We start from the raw sequence: 20,700 nt of genomic DNA, 5'->3' as shown, positions 1-20,700 counted from the left end.
AAACAAAATGAAGTACTTAACTAAATCCTCTATGTGAAGAGAATGGAGGTAGGCACTTTTCCCTGGCTGTTCCAATCTTGGTCTGAGGTTAAAAACTCCCATTCAGTGTTTGAATAAGAGCTTTCATGTTTGACCAGGGCTTCTCAAAGTGTGCTTTTAGGATTCCTGAGCAATTTATTCTCCCACCTTTAAAGCTTAGTGCCTTTATCCAGGCCAATTCATGGGCAGATAAACAGCCACAATGTTTATTGATCTTCTAACAAGCAAAAGGAACTAAGTAATATGTTGGGAGCTGGCTGCTCACCTACACATATAATGATTGTCTTTGAGCATTACATATTCCTATTTTCATAGGACCTAAATTCCTTGCAGGTCTCTCAGGGGCTTCTCCATTTGCTAAGAAAAAAAACTTCACATATTTGTGTTTTCAGGGTTTTTTTATTATTATTATGTTTATTTTTAATGGAGCAGTTACCTCATTTTTTGTAGTTTATTGTTTTCTCAGGGTGAATGATGTAAGGGTTGCTATTAAGGTGGTGCATATTAATGTAATAAGGCTGTTTCTGAGGTCAGTGCCAGCCTTGTAAGAAGGATTCATATATTTTTAAAGTGTATTCAGTGGTTGGATCCCCTCCACAGAGGATGTTTAAGCATGAACTAAGTGGCATTTGGTTCACCATAGCTGAGTGCCTCAAATATGAGGGAATTTTCTGTCCCTCTGCCTGGGGGGTGCTGACTTGTGGTGTCCCATAATGTCCCAGCATTTCACAAGTGGTCCAGTTCCTCACGTGTTGTACAAGTGAGGTTCTTAAATAGATCTGGTGGGAGCCTGGCACTTGGGCACAGTCCTCCTACCCCTATCCTATCTATCCAGAAAGGATATTGGATACTGGCAGTGGAAATGTGGGAGCTTAAAGTGGTGCTTATGCACCTTTTGCTGGTTTTATTAAATACTCCTAGGAAAGATACTTAAGAGGTAGTTTCGAAGGTTAGAATTAAATTATTTTCTCTGGGCTCCTGTAAGATTTCATCTGAATCAAAGCCTTTTATCCCTCTATTTCCATTTCATAAGGCTGGAGATTGGGATAAGGAAACTCAAGTTTCCGCTCCCACCACGCTGGTGATGAAGCAGACACTGTGTGTTGCCTGCCTTGCTGAAAGATCCCAGGGAGATATTAGTGGGAGATCACAGGCCTAGAAATAAGGGAAGGCTGGAAGAAGGGAAGCCTGCCTTAGTGCTTTCAGATGGTTTTAGTGCTTCTACAGTTCTGGAGTAACTTCTGGTGTTTTCCTGGAAACGAAGCAAAACAAAAAATACAAAACACAAAAAAATACAAGTTCACTAAATCAGAGACTCACAACCAGCTCTGGTTTCTCCATAAATTGGATGGAGTCTCAATTTTCATAAACCAGCTGCTGCATATTGTGCTTTTGGCAGTTGGGTTTCATCAGCATTAATTGCTAGCTGGACCCTGCACAAAGCAATAAAGAGTGAGCTCTCTCTAACTGGTTCCTTTCTGATCGGCAAGAAAAGAGCAGAAATGTGTGTCTGTGACCAGGCCTTGTATGGTGATCATTTTTGGGAGGAATCAAGCAGGGTGGCTGAACTTACAGGCAATGGAGTGTTACCTGTGCAGGAGATAAACATGTGCACTTCTTTGCATCGCCTCGGTGATGTTTCAGCAGTGAGACTTAGCACTCATCGTTGAAGGGTAATTGGTATCCTAGGGAGTTCTGGCTCTGGCCTGTCCCAAAAATCCATTGTGCATTTTCATACACTTCAGTTGGAGTCCCCCATATTTTGTACGGACTGAGGTCTCTGCATTCAGTATTAACTTGAGCTATGGCCCCATTATTTCCAAATGGTTTATTTTCCAGTTCCCTAACTCACCAGTTGTCACCTGAAACTTGAATTGTTCACCTTTGAGACAAAGTAGAGGGATTTAGGTCTTTGTTATGGCTTTTGGGGGGAAAGCTGCATAAAGCTCATTGTTTCCATGCGAGGTCCCCAGAATTCAGCTGTTGGAGCTGCCTTTCAACCTGAAAAGTCAAAGAGAAATATACAGGTGGAGGACAAATCCAGGCGAATTTAAACCAGGTTATTGATTCCTGTATGAACCTCATTGAACTGTGAAATGACTGTGGTTCATACAGCTCTTTTCCAAAGCTTTATTGACCATGGATTAGAGGACTTTATGAGCCATGAATTGCAGGGCTTTTATGGACTACGCATTTCTAGGCAATCTCATACACTTCCATGGAAATCTTAGGGTGTTTTCTTAAGCTACCAACACAGAAACAAAGGAAATGAATGCAGGAGAACAATCTTAAAGGAACATCAAAGGTCTGACTCCAACCTATAAAAGCCAGGAAATCCATAATTAATGGTTCCACTAAGACTTCAGCTCTCACAGTCATTCGGGTCTGATCCAAGGTTATGGCTACAATCTGAAATGGCCTCGTGAAAAATGAGTCATCATTTAATGCCACACATCATTATTAGTATTTATTTTCAGTTATACCTTGGAGATTGTCCTTTTCTTTTTGTTCTGTCTTAACAGCTGAGGCATTGGAATTGGCACCCCTGGGTGGACAGTGTTTAGATTTGTGTGTTGGAGGGTTAGTACTGCTCTGGAGGATGAGGAAGCTTCTGCTCTGTCTCCTCCCTGTCTTTGACAGAGCTAAGATTTGCTGATCTCCTGGGTAATTGGCTGCACTGAAGGCTATTAAAATATAAAAAATGCTGATGAAATGTGTGGTTTCCTCTCCCTTCTGCCTCCTTCCCCCAAAATCTAAACAAACTGAAAAAGTCCTGCCTGACTGCAGTTTCTGTTTGAAATGGCTTGTCAAGAATTGAAATTAAATGGAGATTTCAAGTAGCAAGATTTTTTTTTTTTCATCAACTACTTGATTTTGCAGAAATGTGCAGATCTGAAGTCTGTCCTTGGGAGAAATTTGAACTCAGACAAAACTCAAACCCTGGCTATCTCCCATGGCCAAAATCCAGCAGGGAGGGGAGGCAAAACCCTCAGGCTGCAAGGCTGCAGTTTGGCATAGAGAGTATCATTGTTCCTGTGTTAGCTAGGCTTCCCCATCTAATATGAATAATTAATCACAGATCATTCACTGGCTTTTCATGACAAGAGGCTCAGTTAATTGAAAGAATAGAGAAATGCCTTTGAGGCTTCAGAGTGGTCAGTGAAGGGCAGGTCGGGATTGCACCTTTGTTGTAGCAGGCAAATGGTTCAAGGTTACCAACAAAACCAGCCCAGGAGAAAGAGAACCTCTCCCAGCTGCTGGGGGGAGTTATCCTGGGACCTCAGGCAAGGAGAGAGGAAAGCTCCTGGGAAAAAGGAGGGAGGGGAGTTATTAACTGGGAGGGGTGAGGTTTAGAAAGAGCAACGGCAGCTAGGGGATATGAGAGAGAGAAGTGCAGTGGTGGGAAAGAAAAAAAGTAGAAAGGATGTAATGGGCAAGTTAATTCCCACTGCCAAGGAAGAGATCTGCGTGAAGGTGGTGTTTGGAAAGAAGCTAAGGACACACACACTTCACCAGGAAAGAAATTAAGGGAAAAGAATTGTTCTCAGAAGAGGAAAGAAGTAATTATTGTCCCAGATGGAAGCTCAGCCCTGCAAAAGCTGCCATCAGTGGGAAATGAAATGAATTCTCCCTGTAAGTAGAAATGGCAGCTCCCTGATAGCCCAGTGCAGACTATTCAACCCCAGATGAATGCAATAGCATCACAAATATCAATTTATTTTGGAAGGAGCAGTTGTTTTAGGGGAAAAAAAAACGTATGCCAGTGATGGATGAAGGGAGACAATACATGATAAACTACACTGAGTTTGCCTGTACAGAGTGAACCTTATCAGTTTGGATGGAATTTAAGCACTTAGCCTGTTATCCTTTCTTTCAAGACAATGCAGTGATGGAAAACAGAACTCTGTCAATTCAGACAAACTTTTAATTCCACTTAACTGCATCTGAAAGGTAAATTTCAGTAAATTAATCCAAATTGCTTCCTTTTCACAACACATGGTGCTGAAATACAGTACTTAACTTCATTAAAGAAAAGACTGCTTTTATTTAGAGGAGACCTAGACACCTTTGAAGTCTAACAGGTAAATTGTGGTCAGATGATTTCCCTCCATATGGTAGCTTTGAGCTTGAAATTTCCATCACTGGGGCCTTGTTTGTTTAAATTACCCTGTCTGCCTCCCTGGTCAGGACACTGCTCAGGGAGTGCCTCCTGATGCTCGTGGGGAGGGGGATCAGTGCCTCCTCCAGCCTTGCAGCCAAGGAAGCAGTGCCACCTTTGCATTTATTTGCCCTGTGTTCAGCCAGGGATGAGGACACAGCTTCAGGAGCTCTCTGTCTCATGGTGAACCTGTCTCCCTGTGGGAGCAGCAGGAGTGTGGGTGTGCTGGGAGTCCCACCTTCCCTCCCTTGTCCCACCTCATTGCTGACTGCAGCTTCAGTGGGTTGTGTGGCCCCTTGGCTTTCCTCCAGAATTTCTGTCTGTCATTTTCTTCATGTTCTCCTGGAAGGATTTCCTTCTGGGGAATCTTTCCTGATCACAGTCCCTATCAGAGACCCCCAGGCTCCAGGGTGTGGCATACAAATATCTACAGTCATCAGAAGAACCTCAGGGCTTGTCAGTTTGGGTGCAAGAGCTTCCTGTGACACGGAGTGGTCCCAGAACACCTCCTGGATGAATGCCCTCTCCTGGTTCCTTTGTGGAAGGTGAACCTTTATATCTTGAACTGGCCTAAATTCTGCTCTTAGTTTGCCCAGTTTTTTTGAACCCCGGTGGATATACAGTGTCCAGAAGAAGATACTTAGGGCAGTTTAGCAGTGCCTCGGTCATTCCTTCTTTCTCCCAGCACTGCCTGCCTCTCTCAGACATGTCAGATTGCTTTGTGAAGGCATCCTGAGCTCCTCTGAGCAGAGTGTGAAGGCATCCTGAGCTCCTCCTGAGCAGAGAGCCAAGTGTAGGGAATACTGCATGTTCCCCTCAGTTTTTTCCTGTTTCCACCTGATCCCCCATTAAGGTGAGCAGATGGCTCAGTGCTTCCTTTAGACAAGCCCTGGCTCTGTCAGTTCTGTCATCATGCCCTTTGCACAGCCCCAGGTACACGAGCCCTCCAGTGAAAGTAAAATAGGAGCACGGTGTAACTCAGCACAGTGAAAACAAGAGGTAAATCTCCTGACTGTAACAAATGATATGGTGATGACATATCCTCCTTCCCTAGATGGTTTTTATTGAGGTTTCTTGGATCATCAGGTTGGTCAGAGTGCACAGAATATATTAATTAAAGCTGTGGAACCTGGCCTCAGCACACAGCTCTCTAATGCATCTCAGTAATGACGGGAAGTCCTGACATTCATGTCCAAACCCATAGCATCTCTGTGCTAATAGACCTTCCCTGTCAGCTGGCCATGACTGATAACTTCTTTCCCCTTGTAAAGTCAAAGAGTTAATTTGTTATCCTCCAGATGGGGCTGAAAAGATGTACAGCCTCACTTTTACCTGCTGAACACACAAAAAGATCCATGTGTTTTACTTTGTTCTGTTGTTCTTAATAATGTGCTGCTACTGTGGGATGAAACACAGATAAAATTAGAGAAAAACAGGAAAAAGCCTTGCATGTTTACTTTCACTATTGCTTGTGTCTCAGCAGCAGTATAACCAATTCATATGAAGCAGTATGCAAATGCTGTTTTAATGAAAGCTATAAATACCTGAGAGTAAAATCATTAAAGAACACAGAAGTCTTTTGGAAACATAACTTGTGTATAGATTTAAGTTTTGTCTCATTGAACCAAATTCTCTATTGGTAATACATTAGGTATTTTATTTTAGTGAAATTTAAATCCTTCATGAATATTAAATCCATATTTCTGAAGGCGAAGGAGTAACAAAATTGGAACACACAAGTCAGGATTTTTGAACAATGAGGTATTTTTCAGCACTGGATATCCAAGAGCACTTTCTGCTTTTTCCTCCTCAATGCTGATTAAGATTGAAAATAAAATGCAAAATGTTTTATGGAGCCTATGAAGAGCTTTCTTTTTCTTGCTTGCTTTCTACTTCTTATCTGAGATGTGTTGAGTAAAGATAGTCTGTAGTATCTATTTATATCTGTCCCAGCTTGGTGTATTTCTGACTGGGCATGGGACACAGCCCTGCAACTGCTAACTTTGTTAAGCTGCCTAAGATCTGCCTGATGCACCACAAACAGAATGTTTTCCTAGGATTCAGTTTCAAAAAGCAGCAGCATCTGAGTTTAGATGATCTCTTCCTCTGTGATCCCCACTTGTTGTGCTGTTTCTCAGCCAGTGCAGCCTCATTTCCTCATCCACTGACAGGACTTCTACAACCTGTTAACTTTTCAGTTCCATCTTCCTCCATTTCCTGCTTAAATATTCTTTCTCCAGTGCTCTTTCTACCTGCCTTTTTAAACTCTGGCTGTACATCCTTGTATGGGCCCTGGAGAAAGGATTGGGAGGGGACCCCTCCTGCATCTCCACCTGCTGCACTCACCTCCACCTCTCTGAGCTCACTTTGCAGGAGGCTGGGATCACACAAACACTGCATTTTGCTCTGCAGTCCATCCATGCCAATTAAAGTGGGATATTTTGGAGCCTGCAGCCTTCAGCACAATCTCTTTGAGATGGGGACATCTCACTTGTCCTATATCTTTGTCACCTGACATTAATGCAGGCTGCAGAAAGAGAGAGGCGGAGCTAGGCATCTTTCTCCTTCGTTTTTTCACCAGGACGTGCATCTCCTCCATGTTACTTCATCTTCTTTGCTTTTCCTTCCATTTTCATGTGTGTCCAGCTGTACTGCAGACCGGACAGACAGCATGGAATCCATTCTTTGCTAAATTCATGGATATCATAAAGCAGTCCAGGCTCTTCCTACTGCTGATTTTCCTTCTCTTGACAACTTGGCAGCCTCGTGGGCAGCCTCTGTGGTGGTGGCCAGGGCCAAGAGCGTTGGGGTAAACTGTGGTCTAGACACCTACAATAATAAGTCATTAGCCAAACCTTTATTCTCATGCACTAGATACATTTTATATTTCTCAGGCATAGAAATGCCCTTCTTTGGCACTGAAGAAAAGGTGCCTGTGGTTACAAATGTAGGATCACATTTCTTTTACCTGTAGCTTGTTTTAATGTTAGTGTTGAGCTACCATGGTCAAGTAGGTTAGACTTTGTTTAAAGTCTTGAGATTCCCATCCACAACTACTCAGTCACAAAGACAAGGCTTCAGGATTAGATTTGTAGTACAAAGTGCTTCCTGTAGAGCGAGGCAGAAAAGGAGAGAGCTTATTTTACTGAAGGAGTTAACGCTAAGTGAGTTTGACTGTCTTCTGTGTTCATGCAGGGCTTTTTCCCCAGCTATTTTTAGCCTGTTCCAGCAGTGTGTGTCCCACTGTGGTCTGGTATGCAAGAGCTTTGCTGTGAGGTTTGCAAACACTTGTATTTCTGTGTTGTGAGAACAGAGCATTTGTGTGTTATTGGAGCGTGTGTTCCTGAAAGGAAGGGCAGGCCGTGCATGTGATCCGTGCACGTTTTTGTTGTTGCCTGTGAATAACCATGAACAGCAAGCGGGCTCTGGAAGAAAGCTTGTTAGCAGATGTCGTCATGGCCCTTCCAATTTATAAATATGAGCCTTGACATTTATATTTTCCATGTCCAGGGCTTTCACTAGCCAGATGTTCTGAGCATTGGCTTCTTGGAGTCTTTAACAATGACTCCTCATGGCATATCATCTATTGCACACACACACACAAAAATAAAAGTTATCTGGCTCTTATCAAAAAGAGAAGATGGGAAAATGCACTCAGTAGCCTCAGGTAATTCCTCTAAACCTGAGCTGCATTTTAACACAGCTCTACAAAACTCCTCGTGTTCACTCAGCTGAAAAATAAGTTATCTGGTTTAACAGGCAGAGAAAATTCAACACCCAGTAGCACATTTACCCTGCAGTTTAGGGTGGGTGAGGAGTGTGGTTTGTGTTAACTCAAGGCTGACTGCAGTTGCAGACATTAAAAAGGGCTGAATGGGCTCATGCCCAGGCTGAGTTGGATTCCTCAGACACGTGAATGGGTAGTAAAGCACCTGTACTCCCTGTATTGCAATTCTGGATACAGAGGATTTTTCTTTGGCGAGGGGAAAAAATGCCAGAATAAACCTGCTCAAATGCCACAGCCCCAAGTTGGAATTTTTTATTTGAGTAACCTACATATCCAGCAGTATCTTAAGCCCTGAAAATTGCAAATCTGCTGTTCCTCTTAGCAGAGTTATATAAAATCCATAAAATATTTTAAAAAATCATCTACCAGTGATTTACCATAAAGAAAGAGAAAAGGCTTTAAAATTCAGGGGAAGTGCAAACACACAACGCTGTCAGTGCTAGCCCAGAGGAAAAAGGTAAGGGATATGGGATTTATTTCTGGTTCTGCTATTCCCCTTCTGATTAGTGAGTTTCATGCCCTGGAAAATGAAGTGAGGAAAAGTATGACAGGGAGTAAGGCCACATTACTATTGTGGTGGGCAGCTGCTTTATAGGAGGGGTTTAACCACAGTTATATTGTGGTATCTAATAAGACAGATTCATTGTGGAGTGAATCAGGAGGAAATTGGATTCCCTTACACTCCCAGGAGCGTGGGGTGTGCTGCGGGCTGGAAACGCAGCAGGATCCCAAAGGGCAGCTTTGGTCTAAGTCCAGTTACTCACTGGGATGAAGGAGAAGTAGGATTTATTTGAATTCATATGGTTTTAATGCTGTAAAAGCCGGGTTCCTGCAATTATGAAAATGCCAGGCCAAATTCAGGTTTCGCTCAGATCACCTCTTCGCAATTCCTGAATAACATAACTGAACAAAGTGAGCTTTATACCTGGGGCCTGAGGGAGCCAGGCTTAGTGCCTGGGAGCTGCTGGGTGCTAGGGATGCCTCCATGGCAGAACCATGCAGAGACGTGCTGCAGACCACGCTCTCAGAAGCTCAGATCTGCAGAGACACTTCAGGGTCTGGGTTGTGACACCTGGCAGGGAAAGGTTTTTCAGTCCTTCCAGCCCTGCAGGCCAGCAAGCAGCTTTTTATGAGCCACTGATGGCATCTCCAGGCTTTCAGAGGGTTTGGAAGTGCTTGAGGAAAAGGAGTTTGTGCTGTGACTGCTGTCACTGAATCTGCTTTGCCAGCAGCACGAGGAACCCAAACCTTGTGACCAGAGCAGCACTTCAATGTTTCTGGTAGATGTGTTCTGTGAACTGGTTTTTTTAAATTTTATAAGTGAGTCTATTGGCAAGAAAAAGAGGCTGGTGCTTTTATTCAGTGGTACAAGCTCAATACAGTTTGATACTGCTCCAAACAAACAGGTTCAAAGATCTGACCCAACCTTAATTATTCTTACTAAGAAAGACACTGGAAAAATACAAGCAGTGAGGAAGAAAGTGAGCCCAGTGAATTAGAAAGAAAAATGTGATACAGACTAAGCAAAGAGAAAAACTGTTATGTGGAGATGGAAAAAGAACAGGGAGAAGGAAAAAGAAAATTAAAATCAAGCGGAAAAATGCAGTATATTGGACATCCATTTAAGCTAGTTTATATTTTGGTTGTTCATTCTGCTTCTTAATACATTGCACAGACATCTTTGTAGCTGAAATAATTTTATCTTAGAGAGCAGTCTCCAAAAAAATACTTAATTTGACAGGATATGTTGGGTATTTCCCCACTACCACCTATTCTAAAACATTTTAAAATCTGGAGGGGAAAGTCGATGTCTTTTACAGTATTTAACAAAAAAAGTGACAGGGTCAAGTATATACTTCTCTATGAATGTATGTGTTCCCCAAGCACATCTAAACATGCATGGTTAATTCTGTGCATCTGCAAAATATATTTGAGCCATAGGGCCCACACAATGCCAAACAAACACTTGAGTACACAGAGGAAAGGGCAGAGAGAGTCACTCTGGTTCTAATTAATTGAAAGGTTGAGCCCAAGATGTAAAATATGGATTACAGTTTTGACCACCCCAAAAATATAAATTGTTTTGCATGTGGGGCTGTATTGGTAAGAGAAGGCAGTTTGCAAAATACAGGCAGAAAACAGATATTCTGTTCATGCTTGGGATTTGGTTCAAAAGCACCTGGTTGCAGCTCCATCAAATTAACTCCTTATGTGATGTGTATCAGCAGGTTGCCCAAAAATTTTCACTGGCAGGGTTTTTCCAATGCTAAGCCCATCTGTGTTTGTGCCCTTGATGTTCTTGCTTCCTTTGGCTGCAGTAATGCAGTCATTATCTGTCCAAGGAGCAGTGGAACACGTCCGTGGTTATTTGAGCTGTGATGATGAGAGCTTTAATTGCACACACAAATCAGGTACACAGCCAGATGTGTGCAGTGGGTGGGGGAGAGTTTGGGGATGGTTTGGAGCCCACATCACTATGAGCACATCCTGGCTCAGATGTCAGTGCAGAGCTGCTGGAACAAAGGGCTCTGAGCTATCCTCCCTTAGCAGGACCAGGGTAAAACTGGGATGCATTATCCTGGCTCTGTGATTGCCTCGTCCCACTCCAGAATCACAGGGGATATTCTTAGGATATTAGAGAATCATCAAAGCATTTCTTAGAAGGGCAAAGGAAAGAGCTAATGCTGTCATCTCCTGTCTCAGACCACCCAGACACTACTACAAATCATGAGTCTTCAGCTACAGTATCTTGAATTACTGTTCACTGGGATTTTAAAGAATTTAATTTCTTTTTTACCTCTTTTTTGGCTTCTTTTTTTTTTTTTTAAGGATGACATGTAGTTTCCTGATGGGCTGGTTTTAATAAGGTCAAAATCTTTGTTGTTGCCATATCAGAGAGGAATATAACATCTTTTAGTCATTAGATGGGAATGGGGTAATTACTCAGAGGGTGTGCTTCAAAGGTTATTGGTTTTTTACAACATTCTGTGTTTTTACACCATTCTGCAGCCTTCTGGAAAGGAGCAGGAGGCCTGATTCTGCCACAGCCACAGGTGTGGATGCAGGATTTGTATTCACTAGGATTTCCTAAAGGACTCTGGGTTGGGACATTGAGAAGGGCCATGCACAGTCTCCTCTGGGGGTGGGAAAAGCTAAATCCGACCGTGAGGTGCAGGAATCCTTCCCACAAACTGGAAGTTCACCTCAGAAAAGGGCCCTTGGGCTGTGCTGGAGCTGTTTCTCACCTGCTCATTCCCTACCTGCTGGATGCATCCACCTTTGCCTTGCTGTGTTCCCCAGCCCTCGGGCTGCATTGCTGTGACAGCAAAGCCCCCTTTCCCTGTCTCAGATGCAGCAATCCCCACTGCCCCATGCACCCCTGTCCCCTCCCATCCCTGTCCCCTCCCATCCCTGTCCCCTCCTCTGGCCCCACAGCAGATGATCCACTTTGCCTAAAGACATGACCCACCTGTGGCTTTAGGATGCAGGTCAGTGTCTCTCCAGGGCTGAATTTGTCATCACAGAGATGTTTTGCAGGTGGCCTGAGCCACAGGGACCTGCAAATCAGAGCGAGAGCCTGCAAAACACTTCAGGTTGTGTTAATGCTGCTGGTGTCACACCAAGGCTCTGAGGTCCTGACTCAGAGCAGAGTCAGGGGAGTCGTAGCAGTAAAGTGATTTAATGAGGTTTTGATGGTTCCTCAGTGGGTGACTTGGGGATAAAAACCAAATCTTTTCCAGCCCACAGCCCATCCTGAGAGGGCCCCAAACCTGCACAAGAGGAATCTCAGCTGCAGTTCAGCATTGAGATTCCTCCTGCTTACACCATCATGGCCCCCCTGGAGCCCCTGATCAAGTGAGCCACCTTTTCCTCCTTCGTGTCAAACCCTGGAGCCAAGACCCCATGGAAGAGACAGCAGCTGCAGCCCTGCTCTGCCTGGTGCTGGGGACTGCAGCTGTGTCCCACCAGCAGCTGCTTTTTACACTGCAGAATCAGCAGTTTTCCTCTTCCCCACCCTGCTGTCCAAACCCAATTTGGGAACACATCCCTACCTGTCAGAGCCCCCAGTGGGGCCAGAGCTTGGTTGGGATTCAGGAGACCTGAATTTCAGAGATAGAGATCTTTAGAAGCAGCTCATCTCACCAGCCTTGGAGACATGCCTCTGTGGGGAAAAGGTTGTCCTCTGGAGATGTCTTGTTCCCTATAAACTGTAGCAGGAAGACAGCTGAATAGCTCTGGCTACAAGCCTGCATGGCATAGCCACAATTAATGCCACCTTTTAAATCCTACTACAGGCCAGGTCAGATGAAGGACTGCCTGTGATTCTCTTCAGTGTCACATTTAGGATCCCATCCTTGTGTGCAATGTCCTACCCAGCTGCATTTCAATACCTGGTGACAGTGTGGCTCGTGATCATGGCATGCTGCTCACAGCTTTCACAGCCACTGCCTGGTGGATCCCTTGGCATCCTATCCTTTCTCCTAGAGATGAGCCATGGCAGATGTCCTAACAACAAGCAGGGTGGGGGATTACACCTCTGCCAGGGTATTTGCACTGTCCTCTGCCTCTGCACAGCAGGGAGGCTCACAGGTGCCCACTTCAACAAGGGGAATTGCTCAGTGTCACTCTCCAGAGGAGCCAGAGCACTGTAAAAAGGCAGAATCAGAACTGGATGCTGCTCTCAGATGGAGATGGCTCCCATTTGAGTCTCACCAGAAGGAGAGCTCAGATGGACAGTGGAGGGCTGTGGAAATGCTCCCGGTGCTGCTGCTGACCCGTGTCCATCACGTGGCTGGGGCTGTGCTGCTCACAGAGAGCTTGCACTGTGGGGCACAGCCAGAGATCCAGGCTCCCAGTGACACTGGGGTAACCAAAAAATAACCAAAAAATAGCATGGAGAAGGCTCTTCTTTGGCTCATGCCAGATCTCTGCTGGCCCCAAACCAGCACGTGGTAGTGCTTACTCACTTAAGGCAGTTCACTGCACTACTGCAAATAAGCAGTGGCCTCCTCTGGACCAAAAACCGGATTCCCTGATCATATCCAGGTTGGATTATTTTTTTTTTTTTAAGGAATTGAACCTTGTGAAAGCATGAGCCTCTTGGCCTTGGTCCCACAAAGGGCTTTAGGATGTGTTGAGTTGTAGGTATGTGAATACTACTGCTGGAAGCACTTGTGAGCTCACAGTCCTGCTCATCTGGGACCACAGGACTCAGCATCCTGCAGGATTTATCTCTCAGTGTCTGTAAGGACACTGCAAGAACAGTGTCTGTAAGGAAGGTAATGATGAAGAGATAGATGGGGGGAACAGAGTTGTGTTGATCTAAAGAATCCCTTCCAGAAACACATGAAATAATATGAACATTTCAGGAGAAGGAGATTTCATGTTCCCTCTAAGAGGCTACTCTAGTTGTTTTCAAAGTTAAATCCTTTTGACATTTTTCTAGTTGATTTTTTACCCCCCAATATACTCTTGTTAACTCTTGGTTGAGCACCTATTCTTTTCCTTCAAATGTGTGGTCAGATTCCTTGCCAGCCAGCTCATTTACAGACTGCAACGGGTTGGTCCCAGCGCTTTAAGCAGATGTATTTTTCAAATCTTGATGAATAAATTTTGGTGACATAAATAGGCCTGGTTAGTTCCAAGAATAATTGTCTTCACTTGCAGAACATTATTTCTGATCACCAGAAAAAATAATGTGATCAGCCCTTTCACATCTGTTCATTAAATAAAAAGGGGGGAAAAAAAAGTAGGGCAAATTTTGTTTGAAAAGAAACAGGAAGCATATGCTTAATATCACTTAAGAAAACCCCTAGCCATCATAAGGTTAACATCAAATCACAAATGCAAAACAGTCACTCTTGTATTTACTCAAAAATTTTCTTTCACTTTACTAGCTTTTTAGGTTTTCAATTGAAACATGCATTTTTCAGGTTTCAATCTAGCTTCTTTCATCAGATGCTATTGTAAGAAAGGCTGTCTGAGTCAACATTTGCTTACATTTATTAAAAATAGTTGTCTTGTGTTTACATAGCTCCTTTGATCCAGAAAAATCCCCAAACACTTTGTAAGTTATACTTGAAAGGATTACTTCCTCCACCCTGAACAGAACCATGTTGGGACCAAGGCACAGCAACAGCTCAAAAATGGATAGAAATATCAGGATAATTGGGTTGGTCCTCACCCCCTCAGAGAACCATCAGTTTTCCATGAGCTTCAGAAGAGTTCCTGGGACCATAATGGTGGTTTGGACATTGGGGGCAAAAAGCAGTGCCAACACTGTCTGTCCTCTTGGAGACTGCCTGTTTTTCATGCACTTTGCAGACATAGGGGCAGTGGTACCTGCTGCACCAAGCACAGGGCTGGTGGGATCTCACCTAGGCATACTGTTTCCAGTTTGGAGCATCTCATTCCAGAGAGGACATGGATCAGAGCCAGGGCAGAGCAGAGGAAAGGATAGAGGGAAAGCACTTGAGGACCTGCAAAGAAAGGTGGAGGGAATAGTTTAAAAAAGAGAAGGCTGAGGTGAAATGTGGTTAAATCTTCAAAATATGTGAAAGGCTGCTGAGACGAGGAGAGGAATGAACCTGTCCATGGGGACAGGACAAGTCATGAGGTTACACTGTAGCAAGGGAGATTTGGTGAAACATTAGGCAGTAATTCTGGGAGTCAGAAATGGTGAAATGCTGGGATGGATGTCTGGACAGACTGTGCAATTGCTACCATTATCACTGGTTTTTAGAGACTGGATGAGACATAAATGTCAGGAGGGGTTTAGATCATCTTCCTGTGTCTGGGGCAGATGTGCCAGAAAGATTCTCCTGGTCCTAACCTGTGTCCTTCTGCTGTGGCCCCTTTTGGTCAGATGAACCCTGCCTACATGGATGAACCGAGTCATGCTAAAAATTAGTTTGTGAGCTCCCTTCAAAGTCCTCCCAAGACAAATCAGAGCAGAAATTCCCTCAACAGATTGCTTGTGTGTTTGTTTTATTTTTCAGCTTTAAAATGCTCCCAAATCATCAAGGTGCTTCAGCACACCCCCAGCTTAGAGGACTTGAATCATGTAATTGCATTCAGTAGAATCTGTGCACAAAGCCTGTGCCTGAGGCCCCATTTTTGGGGAAAGTTTTACACATTCTAATGATGGTAAGACAATGTATGAGTAATGCACTGATTTGAAAAACTGCCCTATTATCTGATCAAAAGAACAAGCTCATGAATATGATACCGCAGGTCATTTGGCTAAATCGTACCTGGAGTCTTCCAAGTTTTTAAAACAATCCCATACACAGAAGCAAAAAAGAGAGGTATGAACAGCAGAGCCAGTGGTTGCCTGTTAACCACAGATCATGTGTAATGTTTTATTAAAGATATTTTTATCAGACACAAAAGGCTGAAATATAGAATATGCTGGTCTGGCAAAAGAAGACGTGATAATAATTTAAATTATTATCCCACTGTTCTGTGATTAATTTTTATTCTCTATGTTCATTTCATTCATTTTATTATCTATGTTCATTTCAGGAATGCTCAAACCCTCCCCAAGGAAGGTTTCTGGTTGAGTTCAGGGGACTCTGCTTCATCCTTAGTGGAATGTCCGAGGGTCAGTGAGATCCTCCATGCACATGCAAACGTGCTCAGAGGGAGTTTGCAGAAGTCATCTCCTGACACCAGGGCCACCTCTAAGATTAGGTTATAATCCAACCTGGCTGTCCAGGGCCCCTCTGTAACTCCTAGGAAGTGAAAGACCCTGAGCAAGAGTAAGATACCCTAGAGACCTGCACTGGAATGAGGTGGACCAGCTTCTGCAAAGGTTTCTCTCCCCATTTGCTACAGAAACAGCCTAGTTACAAACTGGGAGCAGAGGATTTACAAGGACTTGTAGCATTTGGTAAAAGGGATAATTCTCCTTAAATATCTCTAAACCACCTTGGCAGTCAGCTAAAAGTACATTAAGAAAATGTTTTGTATGGATAAACTGTGGTTCATTTGCTATTAGCAAATGCTTTGTACACATTAGTGGAAACACACTGTTCTTCTCTTGTAAAGCACTCAAGGAGTTTTTGAAAACAAACAACCCCACCTAACAGTATCTTTCTATCTTAAAAGGAATGCTTTTATAAAAATGTAATGTCTTGAAAACAGGAAATAACCTCATTAACTAAGGAGAAGTGGTCAACAATTCTCAGGTCTTTGAATAAGGGAGAAAAGAAAATCAACAAAAACTAACCAAACAACAACAAAAAAAAAAATCCCCCCAAGAAGCAAAACCAAAACACTTATGAAAGTTAACTAGAGCACAGAAACATCATACAGAGGCATAAAATGTTGATTTAAGACTGCTGGAGGAGTCTCTTAGATGTAGCTTGCTGATGAGTGGGCTTGTGATGCTTTTACAGGTTCCCTGGCCAGCCTGTGTGCACAGAACAAACCTGAGGAGTAGAAAGGCAGTTTGTGCAAGGGAAACTTAAATCTCACTGGAGGATCAAGCTCATAGAATGTGTCAAGAGCAGGATACACACAAACTGGAAATCTGAATGGCATTTTGGTGATTTGGGTTTTTTTAATTAAAATTTAAAATCAGACCCTCCTTGTAGTTTAAAATTTAATTCAGGGCAAAGTTTTGCAGTTCTGTAACGTGACAATCAGTACCAAAAGATGAGGACAAACACCTACCTATGCTTACCTTAGGAAAACCAGGTATAGGGGAAAAACCCAAGTTGTGATCCCACTGTCAGTGCCAGGCCTGTGCACCACATCATCACTGAGCAGGATAAATGAGATCTGGATGAGAAATTGAAGCATGACTGCATTTGTGTTGGATTACTCAGAGTATGTAGTACCTCTTTTTGTGAGAAGTTTGCTTTAGTGATGCTTTGTGTTCACTGTGAGAAGGCTGTTCATGCTGATGTTATGTTACAGGAGCTTGGCCACACAGTGCCTAATCCAGTGCCATTCCTGCCAAGCAGATTGGGAACAGCAGCAGGAGTTTATCACACACCAGCTCTTTGTGTTAAATGACTGCAGCAGTTTTGATGCAATATAGCTGAAACTCTAAAGCTGTGTGTCTTAGGTCATCCCTTCAAGACATAAACCAATCACTCACTGTGGGAATTCAGAGAACTTTGTCCAACAAGCCTTGATTTCAGAGTTCTCTGTTCACAGCAGTTTGTTGCTCTGGAGCAAGCACTGCTCCTCAGTGTCAGAATCCTAATACTGGTTAGATGGATTGTCTGCTCCCATGAAGCAATTCCTGTGTCTTTAATTGAAGACTGCCTTCTCTTTTTACTCTAATTCATTGCACATTAATTTAGGTCACTTCTAGCTGCAGAATAACTATCCCACCCAGAAGCTTTGGTGACAGTATAAAGGATGAGGGAAGAAATGAAGTGACTTCTCCCAAAACTCAGGGTGATGTGTAATGTGCAGGGATTGTCCATGGGATTTGATGTTGACCAATGCCCCCTTCTGGGTGGGCTCTGATCTTCTCAGTCTGTGATTGACTCTGCGCATTTGAAGCATCTCAGCTAAAATCTATCTTGGTATTGCTTGGGCAGAAAAAGACAAAAGCCCTTAGTCCTTCTAAATTCTGTTTGTGTGCATGAATCTGAAGTAAGATGTTACTCCTTTTATCTTATATTATGCAAGACACAACCTTTTTCTTCCAAGGTCAAGATCTTGGATACTATAGCTAAATATTTATGGGACTGCATAGCTTCTTACCCCATTAAAAAGTTATATGAGGGTCATTTTCAGTGCCTCCAAATCCCCTTTATGGAAGATTTAGAGACTTTTCAGGTATTAGCGTCACATCTTTTTTTCAGAGGAGCTTGCCATATTTCTCCTCACTCCTCTGCAGAATGTCTTGGGTTTAAGTCCAAAATCCACCCTGTGCAGTTTGCATGCTTGGTTGTGCTGCTCCCTGACAACTGGTGGATTATGGATCATCCAATAATGGATGCAATGGGGGCACTTTATGAAATGGAGATTACAACTTAAACTTCCAAATCAATCGTAAATTGACCTTTTTGACCTCCCGTGTCTTGGGAGTCATGATGAATTCCAACCTGCAAATTCAAATCAAAGTACTAACTCAAGCTACAATCAATAAGCAATCATACTGCTATTGAGGCAAATCCACAGTCAGGGAAACCTAACAGTGACTGAGCCTGGTTTTGGCTTTGTGATTTGATCCAAAATGGCATAAAGGCAGGAAAAGAGATGAACCTGCTTGCTCTCCTGTGCTCAAGGTTATCAGTTGTGTAAGGGGATCCTGGGAAGTTCCGTAAGGCTTTTGAAACAGGGAAGGAATGTGTTTGGGACCCTCTGGACTCAGTATGAGGTTCATGGTGAATTAGACATGTCACTGAGACATGGCAAGTTTGGAGACCTTTGGTGGGAAGAAGGGACAAAAGAACGAGGTCACCCTGGGTCAGCACAAGGACACATTTAGCACAATCTCTGATGCTGGCCATAATGGATGCTCAAAAATGGAGTGCAGTAAGTCAGATACATTAAGAGCAGTCCCTGCTTTGGCTGTATTTTGGCAGCAGCCAGGAGCTGAGGGGCATCCTGGATCAGAGCTGTTTCCACATCATCGCAGTTATCAGTCTGGCTCTCTCCCTGGTGTCTCATGTGTGCAAGCAATAATAATAATAACAGCAATAATTGGAATTGCCATTGTGGTTGCTACTACTTGGGATGACAATTCACAGAGCAGAGATAAGGGTTCTCCTGTTTAATTTCCTTGTCTTGTGTTTTCTTTTAGCACCACCACGTTGCCTTCCTATATCAGGATAACCAATGGCTACATCACAGTCAAACCTCCCATCTGGATTTCCAACCAGCTGGATCAGAGGCCACGTCCCGACCGCCCATCCCAGCCCCAGCCCACGAGCTCAGCCCCAGCCAGCCTTTCATGGCCATCAGTAACATTTCCTCTCTGCATGGCCATAGCTTCTTTTCTTCTGAACCTACTGCAGCCCTCCTGACCACATTAGTATTGCATCCAATCCCCTGGAATAGAGAAGAGAGATAATTTATGAATGAATTGGAGTTTAAGACAGCAACAGTTCCAAGCTGGACCTTCTCAGTGACTCAGTAGTGCCTTCTAGCTGATTTTGTCTCTTTGCCCAGATACATTTTGAAACTCTAAAGCTTTATTGTAACACTGACTTACATCTTCTTTTTGTAGAAGGATCTTTATTTCCCATAGTGCTATGGGGTTTTGTAAAATATACATGTTCATATAAAGAAAAAAAAAGAAAAAGAAAAAATGTATTTATTCAACTGGTAAACTTATTTTTCTTGTTGTATATGTTAATAACATCCCTATTAATCTGTAGCGATGGTGAAACAGATAAATTAATATTTTCTATATTTGTTTTCTGATAACTCTGCAGATGTCTGAACTGACACCAAATGAATGCTTTCTTTGTTTCTTTAACCATTACATTTTACAGCAACTGTCCAATAAGTACATTTCTGCTGAACTTCTTTATTTTACTTCTTTTGTCTCATTAGTATAGCTTACTCTGAATAAAGCAGATCCTGCTCTCTGGGGCCTGTTCCCATTGGAAAAATAAGCACATTCTTAACTCATTAGCTGCCACAATCTAAAATCACAGTTATTTTTACATGATTTAGTAAGTCATTAGTCAGGATAATCCTCTACATTCCCCCCGTTTTCTTTAACTAAACTATTTTACTTCTTTGGAAATCACCAGGTTCCCTCTTTGCCCTGGGATTAATTCACCAGCTAACACAAATTAAGAGACCTTTTTCTTAATAAAAAATTGCTTTTAAAGTCTGGAATAATCCTACTTGGAATTATTTTCTTCTCTTCCTCATTTTATATAAGCATAAGCCTACAACCTTTTCTAGCATAAATGAGAAGAGAGCTCGGTGTTTCTATAGGTTATAAAGATGTAGTGTCCTGTTAATCTATAGAACTCCTTTGTATCAGTTATATTAATGCCCATGGACAACCTGGAAGCAAAAAACATCTACACTTTCCTTTTTCTCTTGCTGCCATGAGCTGATAGAGCCTATATCCCTGTGCTGAAATAATAATGTCTTGTCCAAAATCTGCTCAACACCACAGGAATCAAACTAACCCCCATGAGACATTCAGAACATTTTTCCATTTTTAGGCTATAGTACCTGACTTAGATGGAAAAGTTATGACACCTTACCCTCACTGAAAAATATGCTACCCATCCAAAGAGCTGTTGTTGAGGAATGAGATTTATATCATCTATGGGGGGAAAAAACCTGGTGCCATCTTAAAAGTTATTATGTTTAAAAAGGCATGTAGATGTTTTTTCACCACCAGAACATGATGAAAAGTCTCTTTGGATACAAGAGTTCAGAAAATGAGTTTTGGTTGAAATAATGGGTTTTTTTCTAAGTCATCTACAAACCAAAAATCAAAACTATGTGATGAAATAATCTAATTTAGAAAAGAAGTCTCAAAATCAGAAAAATACAATACAAGCTTTTCTTTATGGAAAAGCAGTGCTTCTTCACCTTGGAAAAAAGATAATGACGAAAATTATGATAACATTACTGATAAAATTCTGGCTGAAACAACCCTGTAAGTTTCCCAGCAGCCCTACAGCCTGGTCTCTGGAGCTGCAGATGATTCCATGCAATCTGCAAGAGTCTGCAGTCAGAGAGAGTTCAGAATTCAGTTTGCTCGTTTCATACCATTTAT

At 42.8% G+C, this 20,700-nt stretch overlaps 1 protein-coding gene across 1 annotated transcript in view; it reads left to right on the top strand.

Moving 5' to 3' along the window:
• TRABD2B (TraB domain containing 2B) overlaps positions 1-19,802 on the top strand; it is a 265,011-nt gene extending 245,209 nt beyond the window's left edge. The window contains exon 7 of the mRNA XM_005521136.3: positions 18,754-19,802. Within this exon, the coding sequence (XP_005521193.2) occupies positions 18,754-18,976 (223 nt within the window). The 3' untranslated portion in view covers positions 18,977-19,802. The remainder of the gene's footprint in view (positions 1-18,753) is intronic.
• The last annotated feature ends 898 nt before the right edge of the window (positions 19,803-20,700 follow it).

Source organism: Pseudopodoces humilis, chromosome 10, assembly GCF_049639895.1.
Source record: "Pseudopodoces humilis isolate 2021_Gansu_Grassland_sample_001 chromosome 10, ASM4963989v1, whole genome shotgun sequence".
Lineage (NCBI taxonomy): Eukaryota > Metazoa > Chordata > Aves > Passeriformes > Paridae > Pseudopodoces > Pseudopodoces humilis.
Note: the sequence above shows the minus strand (reverse complement) of the source record. Positions and strands in the feature narration are given on the sequence as shown.